The sequence below is a fragment of the Bufo gargarizans genome, chromosome 4 (assembly GCF_014858855.1).
Source record: "Bufo gargarizans isolate SCDJY-AF-19 chromosome 4, ASM1485885v1, whole genome shotgun sequence".
Lineage (NCBI taxonomy): Eukaryota > Metazoa > Chordata > Amphibia > Anura > Bufonidae > Bufo > Bufo gargarizans.
This window is the reverse complement of record NC_058083.1, coordinates 46899990-46914107: the sequence shown is the minus strand read 5'-3', so window position 1 is coordinate 46914107 and position 14118 is coordinate 46899990. Positions and strand designations below refer to the sequence as shown.

General features: G+C 45.1%; 1 protein-coding gene across 1 annotated transcript in view; it reads right to left on the bottom strand.

The window, feature by feature from the left end:
* EFR3B (EFR3 homolog B) overlaps positions 1-14118 on the bottom strand; it is a 90432-nt gene that overhangs the window by 32002 nt on the left and 44312 nt on the right. Inside the window, exons 2-3 of the mRNA XM_044290940.1 lie at positions 6598-6674; positions 4837-4973 (exon numbers count right to left, since the gene is read on the bottom strand). Coding sequence (XP_044146875.1) covers positions 4837-4973; positions 6598-6674 — 214 coding nt within the window. The remainder of the gene's footprint in view (positions 1-4836; positions 4974-6597; positions 6675-14118) is intronic.

Genomic DNA, 14118 nt, shown 5'->3' with positions numbered 1-14118 from the left:
GCCCCCCCCCCCAAATGTTACCTTTTATATTCTATTCACATCCAAACAGCTGGCACAGGCTGGGCACTGCCAGTCGGGTATTAGTGAGGCGCACAGCGGCTGCAGGCTCTGCCAGCCACCTATAAGACAAGTCGGGGAGGGTGTAGTATGAGCAGATACCTGCACCAGCAACTCATCTTCACGAGCTGCACGTAGGTCCGGACGCAGGGCGAGGAGAGGGAACCTCGAATGCCGCCTGGTGCTCTTCCCCAAAATGCACGGAGCATCTGCAGCAGAGGACGGCGCTGGATGTGCGCGGTGAACAGATGTGTGCCGGGCACGCAGGACTCAGCACTAATCCACAATCTGAGGGCATTAGGACAACGCAGCGGATGTGTGGCCATTTATTAAGCAGAAAGCATTAAATCTGGAGATACAAGAGCGGCATGACACAGAATCGAGGTGGGGGCGCAAACAGGGCACGCCCCGAAATCTCAGCGACCTTCTCCATGATTATCAACACAGTGTACACAGCGATTATCACACTGGCGGGGGCTGGGATAAGATAAAGGGCCCGGAAAGGCAGGAGCGGGTCTCCTGGTGGGAGGTGTAGTCCATATGGACATAAAACACACTGTCCATAGCAGCCAATCACAGCGCAGCTCTCATTTCATAATCTGCTCTTGAAAATGAAAGCCGCTCTGTGATTGATTACCTTTAAATTTTTACCTTTAAAATTACCTTGTTACCAAAATTTGTGGACATGCCCCAAACTCAACCTGGAACGGACGTATCAGGGAGGGATTCACTTAAGCCTCACCCATATCGGAGCGGCATTTGCAGTGGCTGTCTCTGAACATTCACGATGGTCCCAGCAAATTCTGGACTATTACCGAGGATGGTAAATAAAAATCTGAAAAGTGTGGTGTGCATTTGTGTTCAGCCCCCCTGTTTGAGAACATTAGTGATCAAACAGCATCATGAAAACCAAGGAACACACCAGACAGGTCAGGGATAAAGTGTAAAGCAGGTTAGGTTATAAAGAAAGATCCCAAGCTCTGGACATCGCACAGAGTACTGTTCAATCTATCATCTAAAAATGGAAGGCGTATGGCACAACTACAAACCCACCAGGACATGGCCGCCCACCTAAACTGAAAGCCCAGACAAGGAGAGCATTGATTAGTGAAGCAGCCAAGAGACCGATGGTCACTCTGGAGGAGCTGCAGAATTCCACAGCTCAGGTGGGAGAAACTGTCCGCAGGACAACTAGTAGTCGTGTGCTCCACAAATCTGACCTTTATGGAAGAGTGGCAAGAGGAAAGCTATTTTTGAAAGCAAACCATAAGAAGTCCTGTTTGCCTTTAGCCACGAGCCATGTAGAGGACACAGCAAATATGTGGAAGAAGGTGCTCTGGTCAGATGAGACCAAAGATGAACTTTTTGGCCTAATGTGGTGGAAAACTAACCCTGCACATCACCCTGAACACACCATCCTCACCATGACACACGGTGGTGGCAGCATCATGATTTTTTATTTATGGACAAAAATTTCAACCTCAAGATGTGCAAAGCTGGTAAAGACAACTGTAATTGCAGCAAAAGGTGGTCCTACAAAGTGCTGACTCAGGGGGGCTGAATACAAATGCACTCCGCACTACCCAGATTTATTCAAAATTTTAAAAACCATATATCATTTTCTGTTCACTTCAAAAATACTTGATACTTTGTGTTGGTCTACCACATAAAATCCCAATAAAATACATTTTAGTTTGTGGGTGTAACGTGAAAAATTGTGGAAAAGTTCAAGGGGTATGAATACTTTTTCAAGGAACTGTAGCCTTAAGACAACTTCATAAATCAGTCCTTATGGAATATCCACCGGATGGTGGGGGTCTAACCATTGGAAGGTACACAGAAAGCAAGAGCGGCTCCAGGGTTATGTAGGTCCCTGGTGGATGGAGTCACTGTGCCATGGTCGAATTAGTAGAGACTCACTCGGACGCAAAGTGGGTGGGGTTTATTTAAACCCCACCCATAAGTGGGCATTTCCCATTAGGACAGATATTTGCCACAGTGTTTCTGCTTCTCATAGACAACATTGCAGTCTGTGGCTCACCGATAGTGTTCCTGCCTCTCATAGACAGCAGTGCAGCCTGTGCCTTACTTCTAGTGTTCCTGCCTCTCATAGACAGCAGTGCAGCCTGTGCCTTACTTCTAGTGTTCCTGCCTCTCATAGACAGCAGTGCAGCCTGTGCCTTACTTCTAGTGTTCCTGCCTCTCATAGACAGCAGTGCAGTCTGTGCCTTACTTCTAGTGTTCCTGCCTCTCATAGACAGCAGTGCAGCCTGTGCCTTACTTCTAGTGTTCCTGCCTCTCATAGACAGCAGTGCAGCCTGTGCCTTACTTCTAGTGTTCCTGCCTCTCATAGACAGCAGTGTAGCCTGTGCCTTACTTCTAGTGTTCCTGCCTCTCATAGACAGCAGTGCAGCCTGTGCCTTACTTCTAGTGTTCCTGCCTCTCATAGACAGCAGTGCAGCCTGTGCCTTACTTCTAGTGTTCCTGCCTCTCATAGACAGCAGTGCAGCCTGTGCCTTACTTCTAGTGTTCCTGCCTCTCATAGACAGCAGTGTAGCCTGTGCCTTACTTCTAGTGTTCCTGCCTCTCATAGACAGCAGTGCAGCCTGTGCCTTACTTCTAGTGTTCCTGCCTCTCACAGACAGCAGTGCAGCCTGTGCCTTACTTCTAGTGTTCCTGCCTCTCACAGACAGCAGTGCAGCCTGTGCCTTACTTCTAGTGTTCCTGCCTCTCACAGACAGCAGTGCAGCCTGTGCCTTACTTCTAGTGTTCCTGCCTCTCATAGACAGCAGTGCAGCCTGTGCCTTACTTCTAGTGTTCCTGCCTCTCATAGACAGCAGTGCAGCCTGTGCCTTACTTCTAGTGTTCCTGCCTCTCATAGACAGCAGTGCAGCCTGTGCCTTACTTCTAGTGTTCCTGCCTCTCATAGACAGCAGTGCAGCCTGTGCCTTACTTCTAGTGTTCCTGCCTCTCATAGACAGCAGTGCAGCCTGTGCCTTACTTCTAGTGTTCCTGCCTCTCACAGACAGCAGTGCAGCCTGTGCCTTACTTCTAGTGTTCCTGCCTCTCATAGACAGCAGTGCAGCCTGTGCCTTACTTCTAGTGTTCCTGCCTCTCATAGACAGCAGTGCAGCCTGTGCCTTACTTCTAGTGTTCCTGCCTCTCACAGACAGCAGTGCAGCCTGTGCCTTACTTCTAGTGTTCCTGCCTCTCACAGACAGCAGTGCAGCCTGTGCCTTACTTCTAGTGTTCCTGCCTCTCACAGACAGCAGTGCAGCCTGTGCCTTACTTCTAGTGTTCCTGCCTCTCATAGACAGCAGTGCAGCCTGTGCCTTACTTCTAGTGTTCCTGCCTCTCATAGACAGCAGTGTAGCCTGTGCCTTACTTCTAGTGTTCCTGCCTCTCATAGACAGCAGTGTAGCCTGTGCCTTACTTCTAGTGTTCCTGCCTCTCATAGACAGCAGTGCAGCCTGTGCCTTACTTCTAGTGTTCCTGCCTCTCATAGACAGCAGTGCAGCCTGTGCCTTACTTCTAGTGTTCCTGCCTCTCATAGACAGCAGTGCAGCCTGTGCCTTACTTCTAGTGTTCCTGCCTCTCATAGACAGCAGTGCAGTCTGTGCCTTACTTCTAGTGTTCCTGCCTCTCATAGACAGCAGTGCAGCCTGTGCCTTACTTCTAGTGTTCCTGCCTCTCAGACAGCAGTGCAGTCTGTGGCTCATCGCTAGTGTTCCTGCCTCTCATAGACAGCAGTGCAGTCTGTGCCTTACTTCTAGTGTTCCTGCCTCTCATAGACAGCAGTGCAGCCTGTGCCTTACTTCTAGTGTTCCTGCCTCTCATAGACAGCAGTGCAGCCTGTGCCTTACTTCTAGTGTTCCTGCCTCTCAGACAGCAGTGCAGTCTGTGGCTCATCGCTAGTGTTCCTGCCTCTCATAGACAGCAGTGCAGTCTGTGCCTTACTTCTAGTGTTCCTGCCTCTCATAGACAGCAGTGCAGCCTGTGCCTTACTTCTAGTGTTCCTGCCTCTCATAGACAGCAGTGCAGCCTGTGCCTTACTTCTAGTGTTCCTGCCTCTCATAGACAGCAGTGTAGCCTGTGCCTCGCCACTAGTGTTCCTGCCTCTCACAGACAGCAGTTTAGGCTGTGACCATTGTTAGGTTTACTGCCTCTTTTTTTGCTGCACTACGGTATTCCTAGCCCCGCCTACTAAAGCTGCACCAACCTATTTGTGTTGCTCCACCGTCAATTTGGTCCCGCCTACAACATGGGGACACTTTTAGTTTTTTTTTGCCAGTGCCAGTTTAAGTTCTCAGTCCATCCCTGGTAATACATCTTACAAGATCTCTGCTGGGTTGCCCAATAGGATTTCATAACCTGTATTTCCTTCTGACTTGAATTCTCTGGACTATTTTTGATCAATTCTGGATAATCTGGATTTCTGATCCATCGGTTGTGGCGCTAAGGGCATTTTATATAATATCTAGTGTCTGATAACCACCTTGTTAGACTATAGGGGGGAAAAACGGAATGCCTCCTCCTCCTCCAAAGCTCACCTCTCCAGATTGTCACATTTACAGAAACTAGGATATGCCTCCAACCCATGCGTAACATTCACTGCTGTTGAAGTGCAAGTCAAGATAGGGCTGGGACCCCTCTCGCCAGGGGCCACAAAACATCTATGTGGGCTTCCTCTATGGTACACACACCCTTGGGTCATACAGCCCCCATGCAGCTGGAATCATAATGTGGTCCTGAAATTACAGTGCACAAAGTCAGGGGTGGAGATCGTACCCATAGCGGTGCCTGGACACATCCCTGCTGAGCCGCTCCGAGAGGTAGGCACCAATGCGATCCAGTTTTTCTGGCGCTGAAAGTGCGTAGAAGGTCAACTTCTCCATGTTCGCTTTGACCAGACCATCCTGTAGAGGGCAGATGACCACAACATGATCCATCACAGACTAATACCATATAACAGAAAACAAAAGTCTATCATGTCCTGAGGGTGCTGAAGGGGCCCATTTGCCATGGGATTTAATGGGGGTCACTTGTTACAACTAAGACAAAGCTGAATTCTCCATCTTGTACTGGTTTAGAGGGGCAGATATCTTATTCTCCATTCAAGACTAAAGCGAAATCCATAGTCCTGTTAGTGTCCTAATCCCAGGGGGCAAAGGATTATGGGAGATCAGATCACTATTGTATAGATAGAGCTCCACTGTTAGGCCACATGTCGGGGGGGGGGGGGGGTGCTGCTAAAATGCTGTCTGTTTCCAAGGACAACCAGCAGAATTTTAAATGCTGCTTTGGATGTGATAAAGGATGAGAAAATCTCTCCACTGGTCCCAAAAAGGTAACTAAAATGTACGTAATATTAATAAACATTACAGGAAAACCTAAACTGGACCCAATGTAAAGGATATAATAATAATATTAAGTATTATATGCTATGAATTAATATATTATATATAAGCAGCATGGTTATAGTAGTATAAGATAGTTTTATATAGTGTAATACAGCATAATGTAATACAGTCAAATATTTTTGCTGGGGGGTGGACAAGAAAACAACCCAAAAAGCTCTTTTCCGATTCATGAAAGTTGTATCACATTTATATAATAGAATCTAATATCATCCAGCATAATAGAATGTAGGATAATAAAGTATAAACTAAAGCATCATGTAGGTTAATAAAAAAAATATAATAAGGTATAATATAAAAGGGCTGTGTGCACATCCCGTCACCTGTATGTAATCAGCATAATACACTGTTCGACATCAAATAATGCAGTAGACTAAACTGTTCTATAATGTAGTGCAATGAGATATAATATACTGCAATGTAATGTGCATAATATAATCTAGTATAATGTGGTATAATATAACTTGGATTATACTGTAATGTAAAATGTAATGAAGCAGATTATACTGTAATATCATTTAAAGGGGTTATCCAAGCCCCATAATGTCTGGGCACCTCATACAGGTTATACTCACCCCGCTCTCCGGCACCCGGGTCGCTCCAGGGACGGGCCTCCCTAGCATCACCCCCAATGCTAGGGAGGCTCGCCCCTGTTGTGGCCTGCTATTGGCTGACTTAACCCCCAACCCCCCCCCCGTGCAATGGGGAGATGCAGTGGCGGCTCTGCAGGCTTCAGGAGCAACGCAGGAGCAGGGTAAGTATAACCTGTATAAGTATGCCTGTCACGGATCGGATGCAGACCAAAAATACGACCATGTGAATGGGGCCTAATGAGGTGAAGGATTTCTCCACCGACTTTCCAATGTCACCAGTGAAACATGCGTCTTCAGCTCCTCTCACAGGTGACTGGGTGGGACTGCCTGGATATTCCACCAAATAACTCAAGAAATGTGGTTAAATAGCGCCCCCTTTCGTCTTCAGCCAATGATTAGTATTTTGCAACTTAGCCCCATGTAAGCGAGTTCGCCTGCAATACCTGACACATCCTGCAGACAGGAGGGGGTGCTGTTTCTTGGAAAACAAAAACAAAATTAGAAAAACACAGATTACCCAAAATGCTCACCTCTGAATCCTCCGGGAAGATATTGTCCACGAGTCTTTTGTAGCGAGGACGCAGCGCTCCACAGCAGCCACACACACCTGGAGGAGAAGACCGCCATTAATACAGGAGGACGACTACGACCATGACAGTGACCACTAACAACCGCCAAAAAAGTGTGATAAAGGCAAGTCTGGTGATCCTACTCTTCTACTGAACTGCCTGTGTCAGTCTTCAGTAGTTCTGGCATTCTATTCATGAACTGTAGATCTTCCAAGCCCACTCATGGAGACCATGTTTGTTCCTTAGAGCTGCAGTCACTGTGACTAATCCACTGCTATGGGGGGCGGGGGGGGGGGGGGATCTGTGACTAATACATTGTTATAGGGGGATCTGTGACTAATACATTGTTATAGGGGGATCTGTGACTAATACATTGTTATAGGGGGATCTGTGACTAATACATTGTTATGGGGGGGGGATCTGTGACTGATACATTGTTATAGGGGGATCTGTGACTGATACATTGTTATAGGGGGATCTGTGACTAATACATTGTTATAGGGGGATCTGTGACTAATACATTGTTATAGGGGGATCTGTGACTAATACATTGTTATAGGGGGATCTGTGACTAATACATTGTTATGGGGGGGGGATCTGTGACTGATACATTGTTATAGGGGGATCTGTGACTGATACATTGTTATAGGGGGATCTGTGACTAATACATGCATTGTTATAGGGGGATCTGTGACTAATACATTGTTATAGGGGGGATCTGTGACTAATACATTGTTATAGGGGGGATCTGTGACTAATACATTGTTATAGGGGGATCTGTGACTAATACATTGTTATGGGGGGGATCTGTGACTAATACATTGTTATGGGGGGGATCTGTGACTAATACATTGTTATGGGGGGGGATCTGTGACTGGTACATTGTTATAGGGGGATCTGTGACTGATACATTGTTATAGGGGGATCTGTGACTAATACATGCATTGTTATAGGGGGATCTGTGACTGGTACATTGTTATGGGGGGGATCTGTGACTGATACATTGTTATAGGGGGGATCTGTGACTAATACATTGTTATAGGGGGATCTGTGACTAATACATTGTTATAGGGGGATCTGTGACTAATACATTGTTATAGGGGGATCTGTGACTAATACATTGTTATGGGGGGGGATCTGTGACTGATACATTGTTATAGGGGGATCTGTGACTAATACATTGTTATAGGGGGGATCTGTGACTAATACATTGTTATAGGGGGGATCTGTGACTAATACATTGTTATAGGTGGATCTGTGACTAATACATTGTTATAGGGGGATCTGTGACTAATACATTGTTATAGGGGGATCTGTGACTAATACATTGTTATAGGGGGGATCTGTGACTAATACATACATTGTTATAGGGGGATCTGTGACTAATACATACATTGTTATAGGGGGGTCTGTGACTAATACATACATTGTTATAGGGGGGTCTGTGACTAATACATACATTGTTATAGGGGGATCTGTGACTAATACATACATTGTTATAGGGGGGTCTGTGACTAATACATTGTTATAGGGGGGATCTGTGACTAATACATTGTTATAGGGGGATCTGTGACTAATACATTGTTATAGGGGGATCTGTGACTAATACATTGTTATAGGGGGATCTGTGACTAATACATTGTTATAGGGGGGATCTGTGACTGATACATTGTTATAGGGGGATCTGTGACTAATACATTGTTATAGGGGGATCTGTGACTAATACATTGTTATAGGGGGATCTGTGACTAATACATTGTTATAGGGGGGATCTGTGACTAATACATTGTTATAGGGGGGATCTGTGACTAATACATTGTTATAGGGGGATCTGTGACTAATACATTGTTATAGGGGGATCTGTGACTAATACATTGTTATGGGGGGGATCTGTGACTGATACATTGTTATAGGGGGATCTGTGACTAATACATTGTTATAGGGGGGATCTGTGACTAATACATTGTTATAGGGGGATCTGTGACTAATACATTGTTATAGGGGGATCTGTGACTAATACATTGTTATAGGGGGATCTGTGACTAATACATTGTTATGGGGGGATCTGTGACTGATACATTGTTATAGGGGGATCTGTGACTGATACATTGTTATAGGGGGATCTGTGACTAATACATTGTTATAGGGGGATCTGTGACTGATACATTGTTATGGGGGAATCTGTGACTGATACATTGTTATAGGGGGATCTGTGACTTATGGCTCTTTCACACTTGCGTTCTTTTGTTCCGGCATAGAGTTCCGTCGTCGGGGCTCTATGCCGGAAGAATCCTGATCAGTTTTATCCTAATGCATTCTGAATGGAGTGAAATCCGTTCAGGATGCATCAGGATGTCTTCAGTTCCGGACCGGAAAGTTTTTTAGCCGGAGAAAATACCGCAGCATGCTGCGCTTTTTGCTCCGGCCAAAAATCCTGAAGACTTGCCGCAAGGCCGGATCCGGAATTAATGCCCATTGAAAGGCATTAATCCGGATCCGGCCTTAAGCTAAACGTCGTTTCGGCGCATTGCCGGATCCGACGTTTAGCTTTTTCTGAATGGTTACCATGGGTGCCGGGACGCTAAAGTCCTGGCAGCCATGGTAAAGTGTAGTGGGGAGCGGGGGAGCAGTATACTTACCGTCCGTGCGGCTCCCGGGGCGCTCCAGAGTGACGTCAGGGCGCCCCAAGCGCATGGATGACGTGATCGCATGGCACATCATCCATGCGCATGGGGCGATCTGACGTCATTCTGGAGCGCCCCGGGAGCCGCGCGGACTGTAAGTATACCGCTCCCCCGCTCCCCACTACTACTATGGCAACCAGGACTTTAATAGCGTCCTGGCTGCCATAGTAACACTGAACGCATTTTGAAGACGGATCCGTCTTCAAATGCTTTCAGTTCACTTGCGTTTTTCCGGATCCAGCGTGTAATTCCGGCAAATGGAGTACACGACGGATCCGGACAACGCAAGTGTAAAAGAGGCCTAATACATTGTTATAGGGGGGATCTGTGACTGATACATTGTTATAGGGGGATCTGTGACTAATACATTGTTATAGGGGGATCGGTGACTGATACATTGTTATGGGGGGATCTGTGACTAATACATTGTTATGGGGGGATCTGTGACTAATACATTGTTATAGGGGGATCGGTGACTGATACATTGTTATAGGGGGATCTGTGACTAATACATTGTTATAGGGGGGTCTGTGACTAATACATTGTTATAGGGGGATCTGTGACTGATACATTGTTATGGGGGGGGGGATCTGTGAGTAATACATTGTTATAGGGGGATCTGTGACTAATACATTGTTATAGGGGGGTCTGTGACTAATACATTGTTATAGGGGGATCTGTGACTGATACATTGTTATGGGGGGGGGATCTGTGAGTAATACATTGTTATAGGGGGATCTGTGACTGATACATTGTTATAGGGGGATCTGTGACTAATACATTGTTATGGGGGGGGGATCTGTGAGTAATACATTGTTATAGGGGGATCTGTGACTAATACATTGTTATGGGGGGATCTGTGACTAATACATTGTTATGGGGGGGGATCTGTGACTAATACATTGTAATAGGGGGGGATCTGTGACTGATACATTGTTATGGGGGGGGGGATCTGTGAGTAATACATTGTTATAGGGGGATCTGTGACTAATACATTGTTATGGGGGGGATCTGTGACTAATACATTGTTATAGGGGGATCTGTGACTAATACATTGTTAGAGGGGGGTCTGTGACTAATACATTGTTATAGGGGGATCTGTGACTGATACATTGTTATAGGGGGATCTGTGACTAATACATTGTTATAGGGGGATCTGTGACTAATACATTGTTATAGGGGGATCTGTGACTGGTACATTGTTATGGGGGGGGATCTGTGACTAATACATTGTTATAGAGGGATCTGTGACTAATACATTGTTATGGGGGGGATCTGTGACTGATACATTGTTATAGGGGGATCTGTGACTAATACATTGTTATAGGGGGATCTGTGACTAATACATTGTTATGGGGGGATCTGTGACTGATACATTGTTATGGGGGGATCTGTGACTGATACATTGTTATGGGGGGGATCTGTGACTGGTACATTGTTATAGGGGGATCTGTGACTGATACATTGTTATAGGGGGGTCTGTGACTAATACATTGTTATAGGGGGGATCTGTGACTAATACATTGTTATAGGGGGATCTGTGACTAATACATTGTTATAGGGGGATCTGTGACTGATACATTGTTATAGGGGGATCTGTGACTAATACATTGTTATGGGGGGGATCTGTGACTAATACATTGTAATAGGGGGATCTGTGACTAATACATTGTTATGGGGGGGATCTGTGACTAATACATTGTTATAGGGGGATCTGTGACTAATACATTGTTATAGGGGGGTCTGTGACTAATACATTGTTATAGGGGGGATCTGTGACTAATACATTGTTATAGGGGGATCTGTGACTAATACATTGTTATAGGGGGATCTGTGACTGATACATTGTTATAGGGGGATCTGTGACTAATACATTGTTATGGGGGGGATCTGTGACTAATACATTGTAATAGGGGGATCTGTGACTAATACATTGTTATGGGGGGGATCTGTGACTAATACATTGTTATAGGGGGATCTGTGACTAATACATTGTTATAGGGGGATCTGTGACTGATACATTGTTATAGGGGGATCTGTGACTGATACATTGTTATAGGGGGATCTGTGACTGATACATTGTTATAGGGGGATCTGTGACTAATACATTGTTATAGGGGGATCTGTGACTGATACATTGTTATAGGGGGATCTGTGACTAATACATTGTTATAGGGGGATCTGTGACTAATACATTGTTATGGGGGGGATCTGTGACTAATACATTGTAATAGGGGGATCTGTGACTAATACATTGTTATGGGGGGGATCTGTGACTAATACATTGTTATAGGGGGATCTGTGACTAATACATTGTTATAGGGGGATCTGTGACTGATACATTGTTATAGGGGGATCTGTGACTGATACATTGTTATAGGGGGATCTGTGACTGATACATTGTTATAGGGGGATCTGTGACTAATACATTGTTATAGGGGGATCTGTGACTGATACATTGTTATGGGGGAATCTGTGACTGATACATTGTTATAGGGGGATCTGTGACTAATACATTGTTATAGGGGGATCTGTGACTGATACATTGTTATAGGGGGATCTGTGACTGATACATTGTTATAGGGGGATCTGTGACTAATACATTGTTATAGGGGGATCTGTGACTAATACATTGTTATGGGGGGGATCTGTGACTGATACATTGCTATAGGGGATCTGTGACTGATACATTGTTAGAGGGGGATCTGTGACTAATACATTGTTATGGGGGGGGATCTGTGACTAATACATTGTTATAGGGGGATCTGTGACTAATACATTGTTATAGGGGGGATCTGTGACTGATACATTGCTATAGGGGATCTGTGACTGATACATTGTTAGAGGGGGATCTGTGACTAATACATTGTTATAGGGGGATCTGTGACTGATACATTGTTATAGGGGGATCTGTGACTAATACATTGTTATAGGGGGATCTGTGACTAATACATTGTTATGGGGGGGATCTGTGACTGGTACATTGTTATAGGGGGGTCTGTGACTAATACATTGTTATAGGGGGATCTGTGACTAATACATTGTTATGGGGGGGATCTGTGACTGATACATTGTTATAGGGGGATCTGTGACTAATACATTGTTATAGGGGGATCTGTGACTAATACATTGTTATAGGGGGATCTGTGACTGATACATTGTTATAGGGGGGTATGTGACTAATACATTGTTATAGAGGGATCTGTGACTAATACATTGTTATGGGGGGGATCTGTGACTGATACATTGTTATAGGGGGATCTGTGACTAATACATTGTTATAGGGGGGTCTGTGACTAATACATTGTTATAGGGGGATCTGTGACTGATACATTGTTATAGGGGGATCTGTGACTAATACATTGTTATAGGGGGATCTGTGACTAATACATTGTTATGGGGGGGATCTGTGACTGATACATTGTTATAGGGGGATCTGTGACTAATACATTGTTATAGGGGGGTCTGTGACTAATACATTGTTATAGGGGGGATCTGTGACTAATACATTGTTATGGGGGGATCTGTGACTGATACATTGTTATAGGGGGGTCTGTGACTAATACATACATTGTTATAGGGGGGTCTGTGACTAATACATACATTGTTATAGGGGGGTCTGTGACTAATACATACATTGTTATAGGGGGATCTGTGACTAATACATTGTTATAGGGGGGTCTGTGACTAATACATACATTGTTATAGGGGGATCTGTGACTAATACATACATTGTTATAGGGGGGGGGTCTGTGACTAATACATACATTGTTATAGGGGGGTCTGTGACTAATACATACATTGTTATAGGGGGGTCTGTGACTAATACATACATTGTTATAGGGGGGTCTGTGACTGATACATACATTGTTATAGGGGGGTCTGTGACTGATACATACATTGTTATAGGGGGGTCTGTGACTGATACATACATTGTTATAGGGGGGTCTGTGACTATTACATACATTGTTATAGGGGGGTCTGTGACTAATACATACATTGTTATAGGGGGTCTGTGACTGATACATACATTGTTATAGGGGGATCTGTGACTAATACATACATTGTTATAGGGGGGTCTGTGACTAATACATTGTTATAGGGGGGTCATACTGAAGCTCTTGTATCAGATACATTTTTAGTGATCGGATACAGGAGCTTCAGTAACAATGTAACAGCCACAGATGTTTTACTAACAATGTATATAACATGCTTGGCATGCATGCTGTACCTGCGCTCCCTGGACTTTATGTGGCTGTCATGGCCCATAAAAGGTAGGAACTAGTGTTAGGGACCACTCATGAAGGCGGCCTTGACGCGGCGAGTGGCTTATTACGCTTTGGCCAAAATGTACACCAATGCCTTATTCAACATCCAGCATAAAGGCAAGGCAGAGTGCTGGTTGCAGTGTGCGATTGCATTCTGTGTTTTTACATTTATATTTCTATTTCGCCATAGCAATCTGCACCTGCTAGGGGTTGTGCGGGCTGAAATTTTCCATATTTTTCTCTTTGTAGTACGTATTGGAGGCGTGGCGATCTCCAAGCAGTCAAGCACACCTGTCCAGAATCTGCCCCCTGGAGGCTGGTTTTAAAGTCAGTATAAAACTGAGTCTGCTTATACAGCACCTACCAGTAACCATTAGGTTCCAGGAGAAGTATAAAGTGGGCTCAGCATGCATGTGAGTACTTGCATCCCTGGATCCGATGAAAGCTGTAATGGCACCGGACGGGGTTAAAAGCAGAGTGTGCTTGGCATGCATGCTGTACCTGCGCTCCCTGGACTTTATGTGGCTGTC